Source organism: Lipotes vexillifer, unplaced genomic scaffold, assembly GCF_000442215.2.
Source record: "Lipotes vexillifer unplaced genomic scaffold, Lipotes_vexillifer_v1.1 scaffold172, whole genome shotgun sequence".
Classification (NCBI taxonomy): Eukaryota; Metazoa; Chordata; class Mammalia; order Artiodactyla; family Lipotidae; genus Lipotes; species Lipotes vexillifer.
The window spans coordinates 1,582,948-1,599,118 of NW_006776799.1; the positions used below are offsets into that span (position 1 = coordinate 1,582,948).

The 16,171-nt window shown below is 40.2% G+C and overlaps 1 protein-coding gene across 2 annotated transcripts in view; it reads right to left on the reverse strand.

The window, feature by feature from the left end:
• Nucleotides 1-14,358, reverse strand: part of LOC103072365 (serum paraoxonase/arylesterase 2) — a 26,349-nt gene extending 11,991 nt beyond the window's left edge. Inside the window, exons 1-2 of one of the 2 annotated variants that reach the window (XM_007450656.1) lie at nt 14,089-14,358; nt 6,078-6,148 (exon numbers count right to left, since the gene is read on the reverse strand). In XM_007450656.1, the coding sequence (XP_007450718.1) occupies nt 6,078-6,148; nt 14,089-14,162 (145 nt within the window). In that variant the 5' untranslated portion in view covers nt 14,163-14,358. The remainder of the gene's footprint in view (nt 1-6,077; nt 6,149-14,088) is intronic. The other variant, XM_007450657.1, reaches the window with a different exon arrangement.
• Between the last annotated feature and the right edge of the window lie 1,813 nt (nt 14,359-16,171).

The window sequence follows — 16,171 nt, forward strand, 5'->3', positions numbered from 1 at the left end:
AAAAAAAAAAAAAAAAAAAAAAAAAAAGCCCAAAACTTCACTTCATAAAGATGACCCATATGCTTGCTTCTCAGAAAGAAGAGAGATATTAGTTTAAGTATTGTATGCTTGAGTTCTTAACCTGCGGTCTGTGGACCCCTAAGTAACCACATACGGGTTTCAAAGAGTTTATGAACCCTCTGAAATTCTATGCAATGCAAAATGTCTTGTGTATGTACAGATAAGATATTTTCTGTGAAAAAGGTTCTTGGCTTTCAGCAGATTCAAGAAAAGGGTCTGTGATACCTCCCAAAAGTTAAAAACCTCTAGATTCTAGTGCCATGGTGTTTCTCAACTGATAAAGAGCAAGGACCAAGGAACACTTCACCATGTATACATACACAAACACACAAACACACACACACACCTGCACACAGAATTCTAGTCCAAGTTCTGCTTTCTAGATCCACTGAGTAGGAGCTCAGTTAATTAAAATTTGTTATTCCTGAAAAATCATTTAAGACAATTTAACTTCAACGTGCGCATGCTTACACACATAGACAAAGAAAAGATATGTAGAAAAAAACTAACAATGTTTTTTTGGGTGGTGGGATTATGAGTGATTTTCATTTTCTTCTTTATACTTTTCTTTGTTTTAAAAATTTCTACAAATAATCATATTCTTTTAATAAACAAGAAAAGAACAATGTTTTTTAAAAGATATATTCATGTCAACCACATTGCTGCTTCTTTCTGTTTAATCCCATTGCCTAATTCCAAGGAAAAAAATCATATCTGTAGCTTTCTTTAGTATATTTTCCAGATCTACTCCCCAATCTTTATTTCTATAGCCATTATGACATCAGGCTTTTATCATCTCATAACACCTAATTTTTTCTCTTCTAATTCAATAATAGAAATAGTAGTAGTGTGAGTAGTAACAGTAATAACTACTAACATATATTAAGTGTTTACCAAGCCTACCAAGAACCAGGCTCCTTATAAGTACTTTACATATGTTAATTCATATAATTTTCGTAACTCTAAGAAGCAATATTATTATCTCTAATTTTAGACTAGAGAATATGGAGCCGTTGAAAGGTTAAGTAAATTGTTCAAGGTCACAAACTGGGAAGCTGGGATTCAAGTCTTTTGTTCTGACTTAAAAGTGCATAGAAAAAATACAACCTAGCATTTAATGAAATTTCTCTGTCAGAACCATCCCCTGGTTCCTCTCTGAAGACACTTTACTTTGTAAATCCAACTGTGGTCAATTACATATGTTGGCTTTTCCCCCAAAATGTTTGCTTCCATGCCTTTCACCAAGATCTTCATCAATTCATATCCTGTACTTTTCTTTCAAAAACTCTTTCTCTGGAAAGTCTTCTAACTTAGCATATCTGATTTTGATCCCTTCTTATTCCTTTAGCAATTATCTATCTGTGTCAGAGATGGCCAACTGCTCCCCATACTCCCCTTCTTTCTTTTCAGCTACAGGTACATGGCAACATAGCTACAGACATTTTCTACCCCTTCTTGCTGATAGAGGTGGCCATTTATCTCAGTTCAGGTTAATGGGACATGACAGTACAAGGTAAACTACTTGCAACTACTGGGTAAAATAAAGTAAAAATATCCACGTAAATTTTCTTTCTACCCCTTCCTGCGGGGAAATGGCAACAACTGGAGCTCTAGTCTTGTACCAAGATGGAAGCAATATGTTGAAGATAGCTGTGTTGCTTCATCAGCCTTTGTTCCAGAATGACCACATGGAGTAGAGTCATCTAATCACCCCAGGTCATTTGCTTATCTTTGGACTGTCAAATAAAAGAGAACCAATTTCTCTCTTCTCTAAGTTACTTATTGTAACTTTATAACAGCAAATCAGCCGTTGCCATACCCAACAGAGTATCCAAAATGTAATGTAGCCTATTATTTTCCACGTTTTTGGTTCATTAATCAGATGTGTGTATTAATCACTCTGGGAGAAAATACTGTATCGGGAAAAAAATTGCAAAAGTTATTTAACCTCTCTGAGCCTTAGGTCCTTATCTGCTATAAAAAGAAAAAGTATGTCTTTATCTCACATAGTGGGTTTTTCTGTTTTCATAGGTAGATTGTAAAGTCCTTGACGACAAGGGCTACAAACTTTAATGCTTTAAAAAAAAAAAATCTCTCAAGCAGCAGTTATTATAAAGATCTTGACTGCCAAGTATATAAAATCATTTATTAACTCAAGAGAAATAATCCATTCAAAATTTTGTTTTAGTCCAGGACTCTGAATGCCAGCATTTTCAAAGACATTTTAAAATGTTTTAAACTTTTAAGCCTCAAATAGAGTTAAATAGCTCTTTAATTATAATTTTTATTATTTAGATGTCGATATTATACCAAATGTTAGTTTCTGTCTGTTAGATACATTGGAAAAAAAATAGAATAAATAGTGAGCTTACTTTCTGACCCCTGTATGATATTACTGACCCCTGTAGTGATTATTACTTATTAAAACAGAAAGACATGAGATGATATGATATGTATAAAGCACCTAAGAATTGCAAAGAGTTCATTTCTAGTCATGGTGAATGTAGCCTTATTTTATATGTGTGTGTGTGTGTGTGTGTGTGTGTGTGTGTGTGTGTGTGTGTGTTTATCTTGATGGGGACTGGGGGGACAGGGGATGTACCTGTCCCTTTACCTCTTGGAGGGATTAGTTGGCCTCAACTGCATGGCTGCTACTGTTTCCAAAGTGGAAACTAAAAAAGAGAACCCCTCTACTCCTGCTGCCTACCAAGAGACACTGCTTTTGCCTATGGGAAAGTATGCCCTGTTATTCCTTTGTAGTCAAAGACCACTGAATAAGCAACTCTTGTTAAAAACATATAACCACAAGCTATTATTAACCATTATGCATCACTGACATAGCATTCAATGAATGTTCATATAGTGTATGCTAACCACAGAGCAAAAGCAAAGAAGGGGGAGAGAAAAAGCACAGTTCTAATTAGATCTAAAAATGTATCCCAAATGTGCTTCTAATCACTCATCGTCTTCGCTCTGTTGCCTTTTGAAGTGCCTCAGAGGCATTAAACACTTCACAAGAGGGGCCATAGGTGACATATTTCCTAATTCTTCCCAATTCCAGACAGCAGCTCACACACATCACAACATAAAGGTCACAAACACAGACAGATGCCTGTTCAGAATACAAATGTTGTTGGACTTGTTTTTCTCTGAGGAGCCCTCCATTCCAGTGAGTTGTAGCAGCAATACACTTGGCAGTTTGTCCAGTAATGTGTCTGGCTATGCCCTATTGTCTACTCTGAGACTTGAATTCGCAGAAGGTAGGGTTCACAGGGCCAAGGGCTGTTTAATAATTTGACATTTATTAACTCAGTAGCAAAAGTAACCTCTGAGATCACTGACTCAGCCTCCCAACCTGTACAACGTCCCTCCCAGACGCCACCTGGCTTCTGCTTACTGACCCGTTCCAAGGGGGCTCTTCGTGATTGCGGCCAGAAGGCAGCATGCAGTTGCTGGGTTTTTCGGGACTCCAGACAACCTTAATTCTAGGACGGTCTGCATTATCCAGCACAGACCTTTCCAATCTGGAAAATCTGGTATTTGACACTGAGTTTGTATCCTCCTGCTAAGTGTTTGGGCAATAAACAAAGAGGGGAAAACCCTAGGAGAAAGAAGTCAAGGAGTCTTGTGAAGGGAGATAGGACCAGGAAAATGTACAAAAGTAACACTGGGAAAAGGGGACAAGAGCACAGAGAAAGCAGATGTGTACAGGAGGAGCAGTGAGCAGAAGGAAGCTCTGAAGTGGAAAAGGCTTCTCTGAAAACAAATAGTTTCCATGAAATGGAAGCCTTCTTTGTGTGATCCAGAAAAGGCTCACTACTTTGTTTTTGATAAAAGAGCATTATGGGGCTTCCCTGGTGGCACAGTGGTTGAGAGTCCGCCTGCCGATGCAGGGGATGCGGGTTCGTGCCCCGGTCTGGGAAGATCCCACGTGCTGCGGAGCAGCTGGGCCTGTGCGCCATGGCCGCTGAGCCTGCGCATCCGGAGCCTGTGCTCTGCAACGGGAGAGGCCACAACAGTGAGAGGCCCGCGTACCGCAAAAAAAAAAAAAAAAAGCATTATGAATCCTGTCTGGAGTGAATGTGGTTATAAACATGGGGTACTGAGTTTATTAGTGTTGCCAACGCGAGAGCAATTTAGCAAAGACTATCAAAACTTTAAACATATGTGCTAACTGAACAATAATCCCGCTATTAAAGGTTTATCCTTCAGGTAAACAAATGCAAGAGCTATATGTACAATGAAGTTCACTGACTTGCTTGTAGTTGCAAAAAACTATACCCACTCAAATGTGCATTAAGGAACTGGGTAAATAATCATGGTACGTGCAAATATTAAAAAGAATGAGGTAGATCTACCATGTGCTGATGTGGAAATCTGTTCACACGGTGTTCAGAATAAAGCAAGTTACAGAATATAATCTTATACTAAGATGCCATTTATGAAAACAATAGATATAAATGTATATGCATATATTTGTTTGCATTTGCACTGGAAATACCAGAAAGGATAAAACAGAAACTCTATCTCTGAGGTTATTTTTGTGGGAGGTAGAGATTTTTATTTATTTATTTATTTATTTATATTTTATTGAAGTATAGTTGATTTACAATGTTGTGTTACTTTCAGGTGTACAGCATAGTGATTCAGTTATATATGTGTTATTTTCCAGATTCTTTTCCATTATAAGTTATTACAAAATATTGACTATAGTTCCCTGTGCTATACAGTAGGACCTTGTTGTTTATTTTTTAAAAATTTACTTTAATTAATTAATTAATTTTTGGCTGTATTGGGTCTTCATTGCTGCGCACGGACTTTCTCTAGATGTGGCGAGTGGGGGCTACTCTTCATTGTGGTGTGCAGGCTTCTCATTGTCATGGCTTCTCTTATTGCAGAGCACAGGCTCTAGATGTGCGGGCTTCAGTAGTTGTGGCTCGCAGGCTCAACTGTTGTGACGCATGGGCTTAGTTGTTCCGCGGCATGTGGGATATTCCTGGACCAGGGCTCTAACCCGTGTCCCCTGCATTGGCAGGTGTATTCTTAACCACTGCGCCACCAGGGAAATCCCTATCTATTTTATATATAGTAGTGTGTATATGTTAATCCCAAACTCCTAATTTATCCCTCCCTCCCTTTCCCCTTTGGTAACCATAAGTTTGTTTTCTATATCTGTGGGTCTATTTCTGTTTTGTACATAAGTTCACTTGTATAATTTTTTTAGATTCCACATATAAGTGATATCATATGATATTTGTCTTTCTCTGTCTGGCTTACTTCACTTAGTATGATAATCTCTAGGTCCATCCACGTTGCTGTAAATGGCATTATTTCATTCTTTTTCATGGCTCAGTAATATTAGTGAGGGGTGGAGATTTTGTTGGGAGATTTTTTTTTGTGTGTGGTATGTGGGCCTCTCACTGTTATGGCCTCTCCCGTTGCGGAGCACAGGCTCCGGACCCGCAGGCTCAGCGGCCATGGCTCACGGGCCCAGCCGCTCTGCAGCATGTGGGATCCTCCCGGACCGGGGCACGAACCTGTGTCCCCTGCATCGGCAGGCGGACTCTCAACCACTGCACCACCAGGGAAGCCCTGTTGGGAGATTTTTATTTTCTGTTTTATAACTTCTCTTCCTTCTGACTTACCTTCACCAGGTGACTCCTGGGCTAATGGTACACAGAATTCAGTGGCCACACATAATCCAGACTTGACAAAAATACAGACTTGACAAAATACAGAACACAGACGACAAAACGAGTTCAGCAAAGTCACTAAGCAAGCAAGAAGTCTAATACATAGGATTGTACAAATAATTAATAAATCACAGTGAGAGTAAGAGAGAAGAAGAAATACAGGGTGCATGAGATCAAAAGAGATTGACTGAAAAGGTTTTTGCTGATTTAATGTGACTTTTCCTCTGATAAAGAGTAATTATGTGCCAAAATACTGTTAATGAGTTTTCTAGTGTTGTGGGCCAAGGAATGTAGGCTGTGTAACAAGCATTTTCTCAGACTTACCGATTCCTTTAATCAGGTGGCAGTTTGGAAGGTCTACAGATTCTACTTCTCGGGAGGCTTTAAGTCGATTCCTGTTAAAATAAAAAATCTATCTGTTTACATATTCCCTGCTTTGTAGCAGAAAGGGTTTAAAGAGGCTTACAGCAATACATAAAACACAGCATAAATCTAAAGCAGATTAAAGAGAAGATAGAAAACAAGGGTAGGAACATAAAATAGCACCAGAAATGAATTTAAAATAAAAATGCATATCACAAAGTTCTATATGTGAACATGGGTCGTAAAAGGAAGCCAATAATTCAACAAATACAACTTGGAATGCAAGTTCCTATGCAAATGTAAACACCGCACCAGGTCCCATTTCTCACAGCTCTTGTGTTGTGGGAAGAGCTTCAGATGCAGAACCAGAAGCCCTGTCTTCCTTCTGAGGACCCAGAGGGGCTATAAAATGCCCAGACCCTCTGCAAAATGACACAGTGACTGAAAGCAGGCCAAGAGAAAATGGCATTGTTCAGAGCCTGGCTCACAGAAGACACCTCATAAATAGTTATTAAGAAACAAGTGGAGAAAGTCCCATCCCCGTGACTGTTTATTGGGGTGAGAAGGTTGGAGAGCACCAACTACTGTAGCCAAACTACTTGCTGTTGTAATTTCATAAAAACGGAAGTGAAGAAATAATGAGAAAATGTTGAATTCTAATAAAGCATCTTCCCTCTTCTTTCCCACCCTGGAGTACAGGGCCACCAAGCAGGGTGGGCAAACACATCTGGGCTCTATTGTTTGAAGACTTTCCCTCCTCTCACTGTCTCACCTTCTCTTTCTGTTCTCCACATCCACAAAGAATGACAAGCGTGCCTGCAGAGTAGTTTACATGTTTCAAAGTGGTTCACACGTACCACATGTTTAAGAGACAACATGACAGTTTGCCAGTCATCTCTCTCCTATTCATATCTTTACCAGCTTCGGACTTCTAGACACCAAATATGGGGAAGGCTACTGGTTTCTTGGCGAGATGGAAGAAGCCAAGGCCTGGACAACCCAGAATTACCAACAGGTGGTGGCAACTATATATTTTGGCAATTCATATATATATATATATATATATATCATATATATATGAAAGTTTCCAATTAAACTGTTAATCAGTATGTATTTGGAATCATATAACTCAAATACTGTTAAACTTCTTGAAACAACATAGCAATAAAGCAATAAAATAAAAATAAATGAATAAAATAAAGATATAGGGCTTCCCTGGTGGCACAGTGGTTGAGAGTCCGCCTGCCGATGCAGGGAACACGGGTTCGTGCCCCGGTCCGGGAGGATCCCACATGCCGCGGAGCGGCTGGGCCCGTGAGCCATGGCCGCTGAGCCTGCGCATCCGAAGCCTGTGCTGCGCAACGCGAGAGGCCACAGCAGTGAGAGGCCCACGTACCGCAAAAAAAAAAAAAAAAAAAAGATATAAAATATATTAATGTAATAGAAAAAATAAAGAAAATAACATATAAAAAATTTAAATAAAGCAGTAAAAAAAGAAATACAAAAAAATCTCAAGTCTACAAGTCCCAGCAGTGATTTAAAGGCAAAAACAAGTACACTTAGCCTAATATAAGTAGTAGCAGTAATACTAGTGAGGAGGATGCTGCTGATAATCATGGGTGGTAAAAGGAAATCAATACTAAGAAGGGTGAACATGTATTGAGCCTACCACTGTTCTATGTGATTTACCTGAATTAATTCATTTAATTCTTAAAACAACCCAAAGAAGTAGGTACCATTATCCCTATTTTAGAGATGAGGAAAATGACTTCCCTGAAGTTCAGCACCCAGCCAGGAAGTTCCACCCAGAGGCTCTAATCTGCTGTTGTATTTTTCTCAGAAAGGGGAGAAGAGACCACGTTTCTGTCATAGCAGCAAGACTGCATGACCTTCGGCAGGTCAATTAATCTCTGCAGGCCTTAGTCTTCTTTATGTATAAAAATAAGGATGAGACTAAATGACCTCCAAGGTTTATTGACATTGTGTGATTCCAGAAACAGATGTAAATTTAAGTCAGTAGGTCACTTCTGAAGTTGCATCAAGTTTCTGTATCATGTGCTGGTTTGGGTGTCAATTTTATACAACTTACTTTTATGCCCATTTGACTAAACAAAGATGGGGTGATGTTGATTACCATCTACCTTTCTCAAAAAATTCTATGGATAAAATAAAATTCATATGTGTTTGGACACTTTGGTGTGGAGTATTTTTCAGAGTCAACTTAGGTTTGCATCAATGACTGATGATTACACTTTGTTAACAGGGCGATCTTCATCAGCTAGTTTAGTTGTACAATATCATCTCTAGATATGCAGACTGCCCTCTATTAAAACTGAAGAGTAACACAAGGACTGTTACTAGTTAATCAAGTCATTTTTTCTTGTGTTTCCTTTATGATTAAAGAGAGAGGATTTTGCTTCCATCCTTTGTGGCCCATCAAGACTTTCAAAGACTTTCAGTAGAAAACTGCTAGGCTTTTTGCCTGGCAGAACTATCAGTTCCCTACTCATTAGTGGACTTCTGTACTCCAGAGTGGCAGACCCTATTAGCTAACAAACCTAAAGCCATTCCCTTTCTTCCTTGCTCTTTTCCACTGCAGAAGCAGGCAAGCCAAATATTTGCTTCCAGCCCCCTTTGTACTTTAGTGGTAATCATATGACCCAGCCTTTTGGGAAAGATAAATTTATTACTGGTAGAAAAGGCAGACACAGGAAGAGAGTTAACTGGCAACACTCCTCCATTCTTCATGATTTGACCATATATGTGGTACTTGGGACTACAGCAATCATTCAGCATCCTTAACACAAGTATGAGGACACAAAGCCAACAGTGGAGGATCAAAGAACAAAAATATCAGAACCTAATTCCTTGATGTGGTCACTGACTCAATGGACAAGCTCTAGGATGAATGACTCACAGAGTTTGTATCATGTGAGAAAAGCAAGCTTCAATATGTATAAGCTATCATTAATTTGATGTATGCTACTTGCAGCTGAAAGCACTCCTAAATGATAACAGATTTAAGAAGTTTGGAGAATATACAAAAGAAAGCTATACAAACTCTTTGGACTAGCAGATCAATAAGCCTACATATATTAATGCCAAAAACAGATAAATAAGTAAGAGATACAAACACAAATAAGTCATATTTTTGCAGCAGCCTATTTGCTCCCTAACACTTTATGTCCACAGCATGCTTATGAATGTACTAGATCAGAGATGGTGTGGCAGTTACCACTCTGTTGTCATGCAGACATTGCTAATCAATTACAGCACTCTTTCTCTTTAACTCAGCGCCAGCTTAGACACAATGTTCCAGGCCACCACTACTAGTCTATTAAAATGGACACTCTAGATGAAAGCTATTTGCTTTCTTTGTTCTAGGTTCCTTTTGTTTTTCTCGCTTTCCTTTTCCTTTTCATTAGAATTTGGTTATTTTCCTTTTAGTTACGAGTATATGATAGGTTTAATACAGGAAAGAATGCATACTGCCTTCCTTCAACTGAGCCAGTAATCATTCCTCCAATGGCCCCCATCAGAAACATGTACATCATGATTCTTAATCTGGGGTCCAGTGACCCTCAAAGAGTCCATGGGTAAAATTCAGAGGTTTCTGAATTCTGATGGGGGGAAAAACACATCTTTAGTTAAACCTCTGACTGAAACTGAGTATTTCTTTTGATGATGAGTGTAGGCAACAAACCACTGAGCTTTCTACTAGCAGTACCTGTGACTCTGTCACTAACAGAAATTACATTGTTTCATCACATTTTAGTTGTTGTAGAGATCTCAAAATACCATTTATACTCATCTCTGCTTCACAGTGTCTACTGTTAGGTATTCAACTACTTCTAGATCTACTTAAGGCTTTAATAAAGAAGGCCATGTTATTATATCCTACATTAGATCTTTTAAATAGTTTGGCAATAGAATTTAAGTATTTAAATTAGTATTAACTTAGACAGTATTTCAGTTTGGTTTGTAATCCTATGTATTTTATTTTATGCATTTAGAAACATGATGCTTGCTGAGAAGGAGTCAAGGCTTCACCAGACTACCAAAGGGATCTATGGCACAAAAAAATCTAAGAACCCCTGCTCCAACGTCATTGTCATCATAGGTAACTTTATTTAGCACTTACTACATGTCTGACATTGTTCTAGCACTTTACAAGAATGAACTCATTTATTTTTTACAGCCCCTATATGGAGCATATAGTACTATTATCCCCATCCTACAGATTAGGACACTGAGGCACAGAAAGGTGAAATAAAAGCCAAGGTCTCATGTAAATAGTGGAGAATTCAGGCGACCTGGCTACAAAGCATGAACGCTTAACCAACAGTCATTACCATGAAATGAATCTCTATTTCCTTCACTCAGGAAAAGGCATTACCCATCCAAAGTGGAATGGGTCACGGGCGGTTACTGATTATCTTGCCTCATCGTGTGGTAGCAGTAAGGATGCACCAGTTTGGTGTGCTAATATGCTTTGAGCAAACTGGGAACACAGTGTTACTACCAGGTTTGTTCCATATCTCAGTACCTTTGAACTTACAAACCACTGATGGGGCTTTATCTTTTACGTACAGACTTAAATTCAGACAAACTGGGGCTTTATCTTTCACAAACAGACTTGTAAAACCCCTTGAAATTCACCCCTTGGTCCCCTGTAATGCTCTTACTTAATTAAGAATTTGTGCTTAGGCTTGTAAAGCTGGGGAATGTTTGCTCCAATGGCAGAGAAGAGAGGAGGCCATGGTGGAGCTGGGACAAACTGTATTTGGAATCAGAAGACCTGGCTTAGAGCACAGGTTTGGCACTAACTTCTGAACTAACCAGGCAGCCTTTCCAAGCCTCAGTTAATATTATGTATAATATAGGAAGGAAGACATATATGAAAACTGGAAGAAGGCAAGAAGGTAAAAGGGCTTTCTTTTCAAATGTCAGTAAATGTAAGTTTTAGTTTAAGATAATGAACTGCTGCCACTTTCAACACAAAGACCAGCACACAGTAGTCACACAATAAATAAGGAGGATGGTGGCTGAAAACAAGTCTGCCCCTTCAGAAGTGTTCAAAAGCTGACTAGATAGCTAGCTTCTTGGTGGAGCTGTCATAAAAGGTGTCAAGCAACAAGCAAAAAGTTCAGATGCTTGTATTTGGAGTTCCTGCTCAGGCATAGGTCTCTGATATACTCAAGTCTCATGATTCATTCAAGGGTGTGTGCTTTGCAACAGGGAGCACTGGCCTGGGGACATGTTTGTATTTCTACTTTTTCCTTTATTGCTCCATGATGGAGGAGTGGAAAAGTTGGGTATGACATGCCATCCTCCCCTGGGAACCTTAGCCAGTTATAGTTCAGAAGGAAAGAGACAACCTTGATTCCATTTATCCATGCAGGACATACTTATACTAAAAATCATTCACTGTTTATCTGAAATCCAAGTTGAAATTTAAGTGGGCACCCTGGGGGAGAGAAATAACCTGAGTGCCAAAGTGCCATCTCTAAAAATAGAATAATGAAAAAGAAGGCAGCAGATGAGAGAAAAAAACAAACCAAAAATCTGTTTTTGAAGAGCCTTTCTTTATGTGGAGGTGGGAACATGCTGCTTTTCAAAATACTCTAAGGGTCTGAAAGGAGAAATATTATGCATTTAAGCACTCCACCAAACTTTGTAAATAGCAGGCACTTGATGTTCTGCACTTATAGTTGCCAGATAAAATGCAAGATGCCCAGTTAAATTTGAACTTCAGATAAATAATGAATACTATTTTAGTCTAATTACATCCCAAATATTGCATGGGATATGCATATACTAAAAAATGATTTGTTGTTTATCTGACATACAAATTTAACTGGGTGTCCTACATTTTTATTTGCTAGATCTAGCCACCCATCATTCATCCCAACATTCTCACATCAGCCAGTATAAGGCTTCAACTGTCCAATGAGGTTACAACCCTATGAAGTCACAGCTCAATAAAGTTTATTATAGTCAAGTCTTTATAAAGAAAAGATACATTCAAATTTAAATCATCTATCAGGTACATTCTATGTAAACTAAATAAGCTTTATTTACTTTTTCTTAGGTTCACATCTACATTTATCATTTAAAGGGACTTAAATTTAAAACCTTAAGATTAGTAAGAAGAAAAAATTGACTGCTAATTGAGAAAACTTGAACTTATGGAAACACTGGTGGTTTGAACTTTAGGGATAATTTAATGAGCTTCAGAACTTTAGTGGTCCTGCCTTTGAAACCAAGAGCTGGACAGATCATACAAAATCGCCCAACTCAATAACGTTCTGCAGAGCAGGATAGTCATTTATATAACATGAAAATTAAGCTCAACATGTCCATTTCTTACCAGTAAATGCTCCTCCTCCAACTCTGATGCTTCCTGTTGCATAGACACTGTTCCTCCTCCTGGCATCCCTTTATGAGCAGATGAAGCTGCAGCTAAGACAGCAGAGCTGGAAACTGCAGTATCACCTTGGCCTTACCCCTCATCCCTGGGCTTCCAGAGTTTGGGCCAAACTACTGCAAGACTTTAACTAGTTTCCCTAGGTCTATTTGCTCTCTACTCTGGTGCTTGTCAACTCTAACTGCATGTTAGAATTATCAGGAGAATTTTTTAAAATAAAAAATACTCATGCCTGGGCCCCACCCAGAGCAACAGAATTGGAACTGCTGGGGGTGCAGCCCAGACAGCAGGCCTCCAGGAGATCCTAAGGCTCAGCCAGGACTGAGAACCACTGCTCTACTCCAATCCAGCCTCCCAGGTCATCTCTACACAGCCCAACTGGTTATGCTTTAGATGGTTTAAACAGGTTCCTGTTTAAAAAAATAAAACACATACAACAAACATTGCTAGTTCCCCTTGGCCTATCTATGCAGGCCCCAATTTTTCAACGTAGGTTTAACCATCTCAAAACCCTACCTTACTGTTCTCATCCCTTAACTTTATGCTCCGCTCAAATTTAAACTTCCCCGCCATTCCCTTTCTTCACGCTGCACTCTCCATCTAGGACTGCCTCCTTCATCCCCACTTGTGTTTCACCCATCCCTCAAGGCTAGTGTCAGATGTCTCTTCCTCCTGAACTCCACCTTCAGGTGTTGTAACTTCTCCTCCTTAAGCCAACAGGGGTTGGTTTGTACCTGTCCTGAACATCCTAATTTATCTATTTGTTTTATTTCTCTCCTTCCCTTTAATAGGGTAAACTCTTTAAAGGTAAGGACGGTGCGTTACTCTATTACAGGAGGCTAAGAGTGCACAGCGTACAGAGAAGGTGCTCAACATTTCTGGAATTCTTTGGCGTGAGGCTTAACATAATTTGAGTTGATAATTTCGAGACTATGACGTCTGATCACCCACGTTTTTTCTTTATAACTAAAACATGAGATAGACTAGGCGTGTCCTGTTTGGCATTCTGGCTTCGGTGTTCCCAGACGAAGAGATAAATAAGGAAGTGATGTAAGAACAATAGCTGACTATCTCAAGTATCTTTGATCAACCGTGCCAAGATTAGAGAGCAGAGGAAGAGTTTCTCAAACTCTGCATGGAAGAGATGGAGAACTTTATTAGGAAGCTGATTTGGGCAACAAAGAGACGCAGCACCAATGACCTGAAATAAATCTTTATAATTAAAGTTTCAGTGAATGAGTAATAGTTTTGTTTTCAAGTTAAAGCACTAGGTTCGCCCCTGGGTAAATCGCAAAGCACTCGCTTGTCAACTTAGGTAAGAAAGACCTGGGTGCGCAGCAAAAGCTTACAAACTCGCTATGAAGTCTCGCGATTCAGCCGAAACTGTGCCGGGTTTTGCTGGCGGCTGGGGGTTGGGGTGGAGGAGCTCCGCCGGCCGAGGAGCAGAGCGATGCAGAGGTCCTCCGCGGCCGCCGGCTTCGGGGTCCCCGCTCGCGCTCAGCCCCTGCCACCCTGAGCCTGGGGACCCGAGAGGGCCCCACCTACCTGAGCGCCAGGAACCTCTCGCCCAGGAGCGCCAGCGCTATCCCCAGCAAGCTCAGAGCCAGCAACCGCCCCATGGCGCGGAAGCCGGGCCGCCTCGCTCGGCCGGGCCCGGGAGCACTGTGGGTGGCGCCCGCGGTCCGGCTCTGGCGCGCGGGCCGCGCTCCGCCCCGAGGTCGGCGAGCCTGGTTCCTGCTCACAGGCCGCGGCGGCTCCGCCCTCGGCGCGGCCCTTGGCCTTTGTCACCGCAAAACTGCCTCTTGAGACACCTTCCTGGCAGTGGGAACCGTCCTATCCCGCCCCTGGTTAGGCCAGGGGCGTGACACTTTGAATTCCTTCACCTCCCTTCACTAACAGACAACCCCACGGGAATCTCAAGCAGGCTGCAGGCCTTTCTCAGTTCTCGATTAATCTTCGAAGACATTCCTTCCGTCCTAGTCCGGTAAGAAACTTCTGGAGGACAGTTTTAAATATATATATATATTTTAATTACAGGAAAAGATACTGGGCCATGTCTTGTAAATACGTCATGTTGGAATCACTACTTTTTATAACAGGATGTAGATGGGAGGAAGGAAACATTCTATTACGTAGTGCTTCATCTAGACTAGAGACCTCAAAACCTGGACACTATTTTATTTATTTTATTTTATTATTTTTTTTTGTCAGTGCCCTGCGGCACGCGGAATCCCGACCAGGGATTGAACCCGTGCCCCCTGCATTGGGAGCACCAGGGAAGTTCACCTGGACACTATTTTTGCTCCAAACTCAGTTTATGGGAATAAGACAAAAAAAAACACCAAAAACAACCCCCATTTTAAAATTTAACAATCATAACGTGAATAAAGAAAGAAAAAAGTATAAAAGAGAACCTTCCCCATTAAGATTGAGACAGTTATAATAAGTATGGCTGAAACAAGCTTCTGATGGTTGCCAGTACTTAATTGCCACCCTGTAGTATGTAGGCAGAAATGGTCACAATTGCCAATTTTCAACAAACATCGGTTTTATTAACAACCAGTAAATAAAAGCAAATGCCAGTTTCTCACCTGTTCTGCACCCAGAAAAAAAAGAGACCCCTCAGTTTCTGTATGTCTCTGATTCAGTCCTAAAGGATATTAGGTTATATTGCATGGTAGATGGAAACATAGTTGTACTTTGAAAGTCCTGGAGGCTTACTTTTTTTATGTCATGGACTCCTCTAGCAGTAGTGAAATTATACGTACCTTCGCAGAATAACATAAATGCATACAATAAAAGGCGTGGGGCTTCCCTAGTGGCGCAGTGGTTAAGAATCCGCCTGCCAGTGCAGGGGACACCGGTTTGAGCCCTAGTCCAGGAAGTTCCCACATGCAACGGAGCAACTAAGCCCCTGTGCCGCAATTACTGAGCCTGCACTCTAGAGCCCGCGAGCCGCAGCTACTGAAGCCCACGCGCCCTAGAGTCCACGCTCTGCAGCAAGAGAAGCCACCGCAATGAGAAGCCCACGCACCACAACAAAGAGTAAGCCCCCCTGCCGCAACTAGAGAAAGCCCACATGCAGCAACAAAGACCCAATGCAGCCAAAAATAAATAAATAAATAATTTAAAAAATTATTTTAAAAAGGTGCAGATTGCAAAGGAGACCAATTACATTCAAATGCAATTATCAAAGTAGTCTTTTAAAAGTTTGTGCTACAGTAATATTATAGTGTAATGTGTGCTACATTATTAACATGTTAAATAACAAGATCTAGCAACATTCTTTCAAATAGCGATGAGCATAAATGTTATTTCAAGATGTCTGCAGCACTATAATGAAATAATGAACATAACTCTTATTTACATTAGTAACAAAGTCACAAGTATTGCTAATGCTTCTGAGATTTGATTTGTTTTCTACTTTCATAATTGAAGGAAATGTTAAATTCCTTTAGAAATCAAGATTTTTTTCCCTTCATTCAAGGTCATGAACCCCCCAGATTCTATCCATGGACCATTTTGGTTAAAAATTTCACCATAGTTACCCTATGACTGGATACGTGTGGGTGGGATCTCTTCTCTAGGGATGTTTTTAATGTCAATCTTTGGGGACAGAGAAGAATCT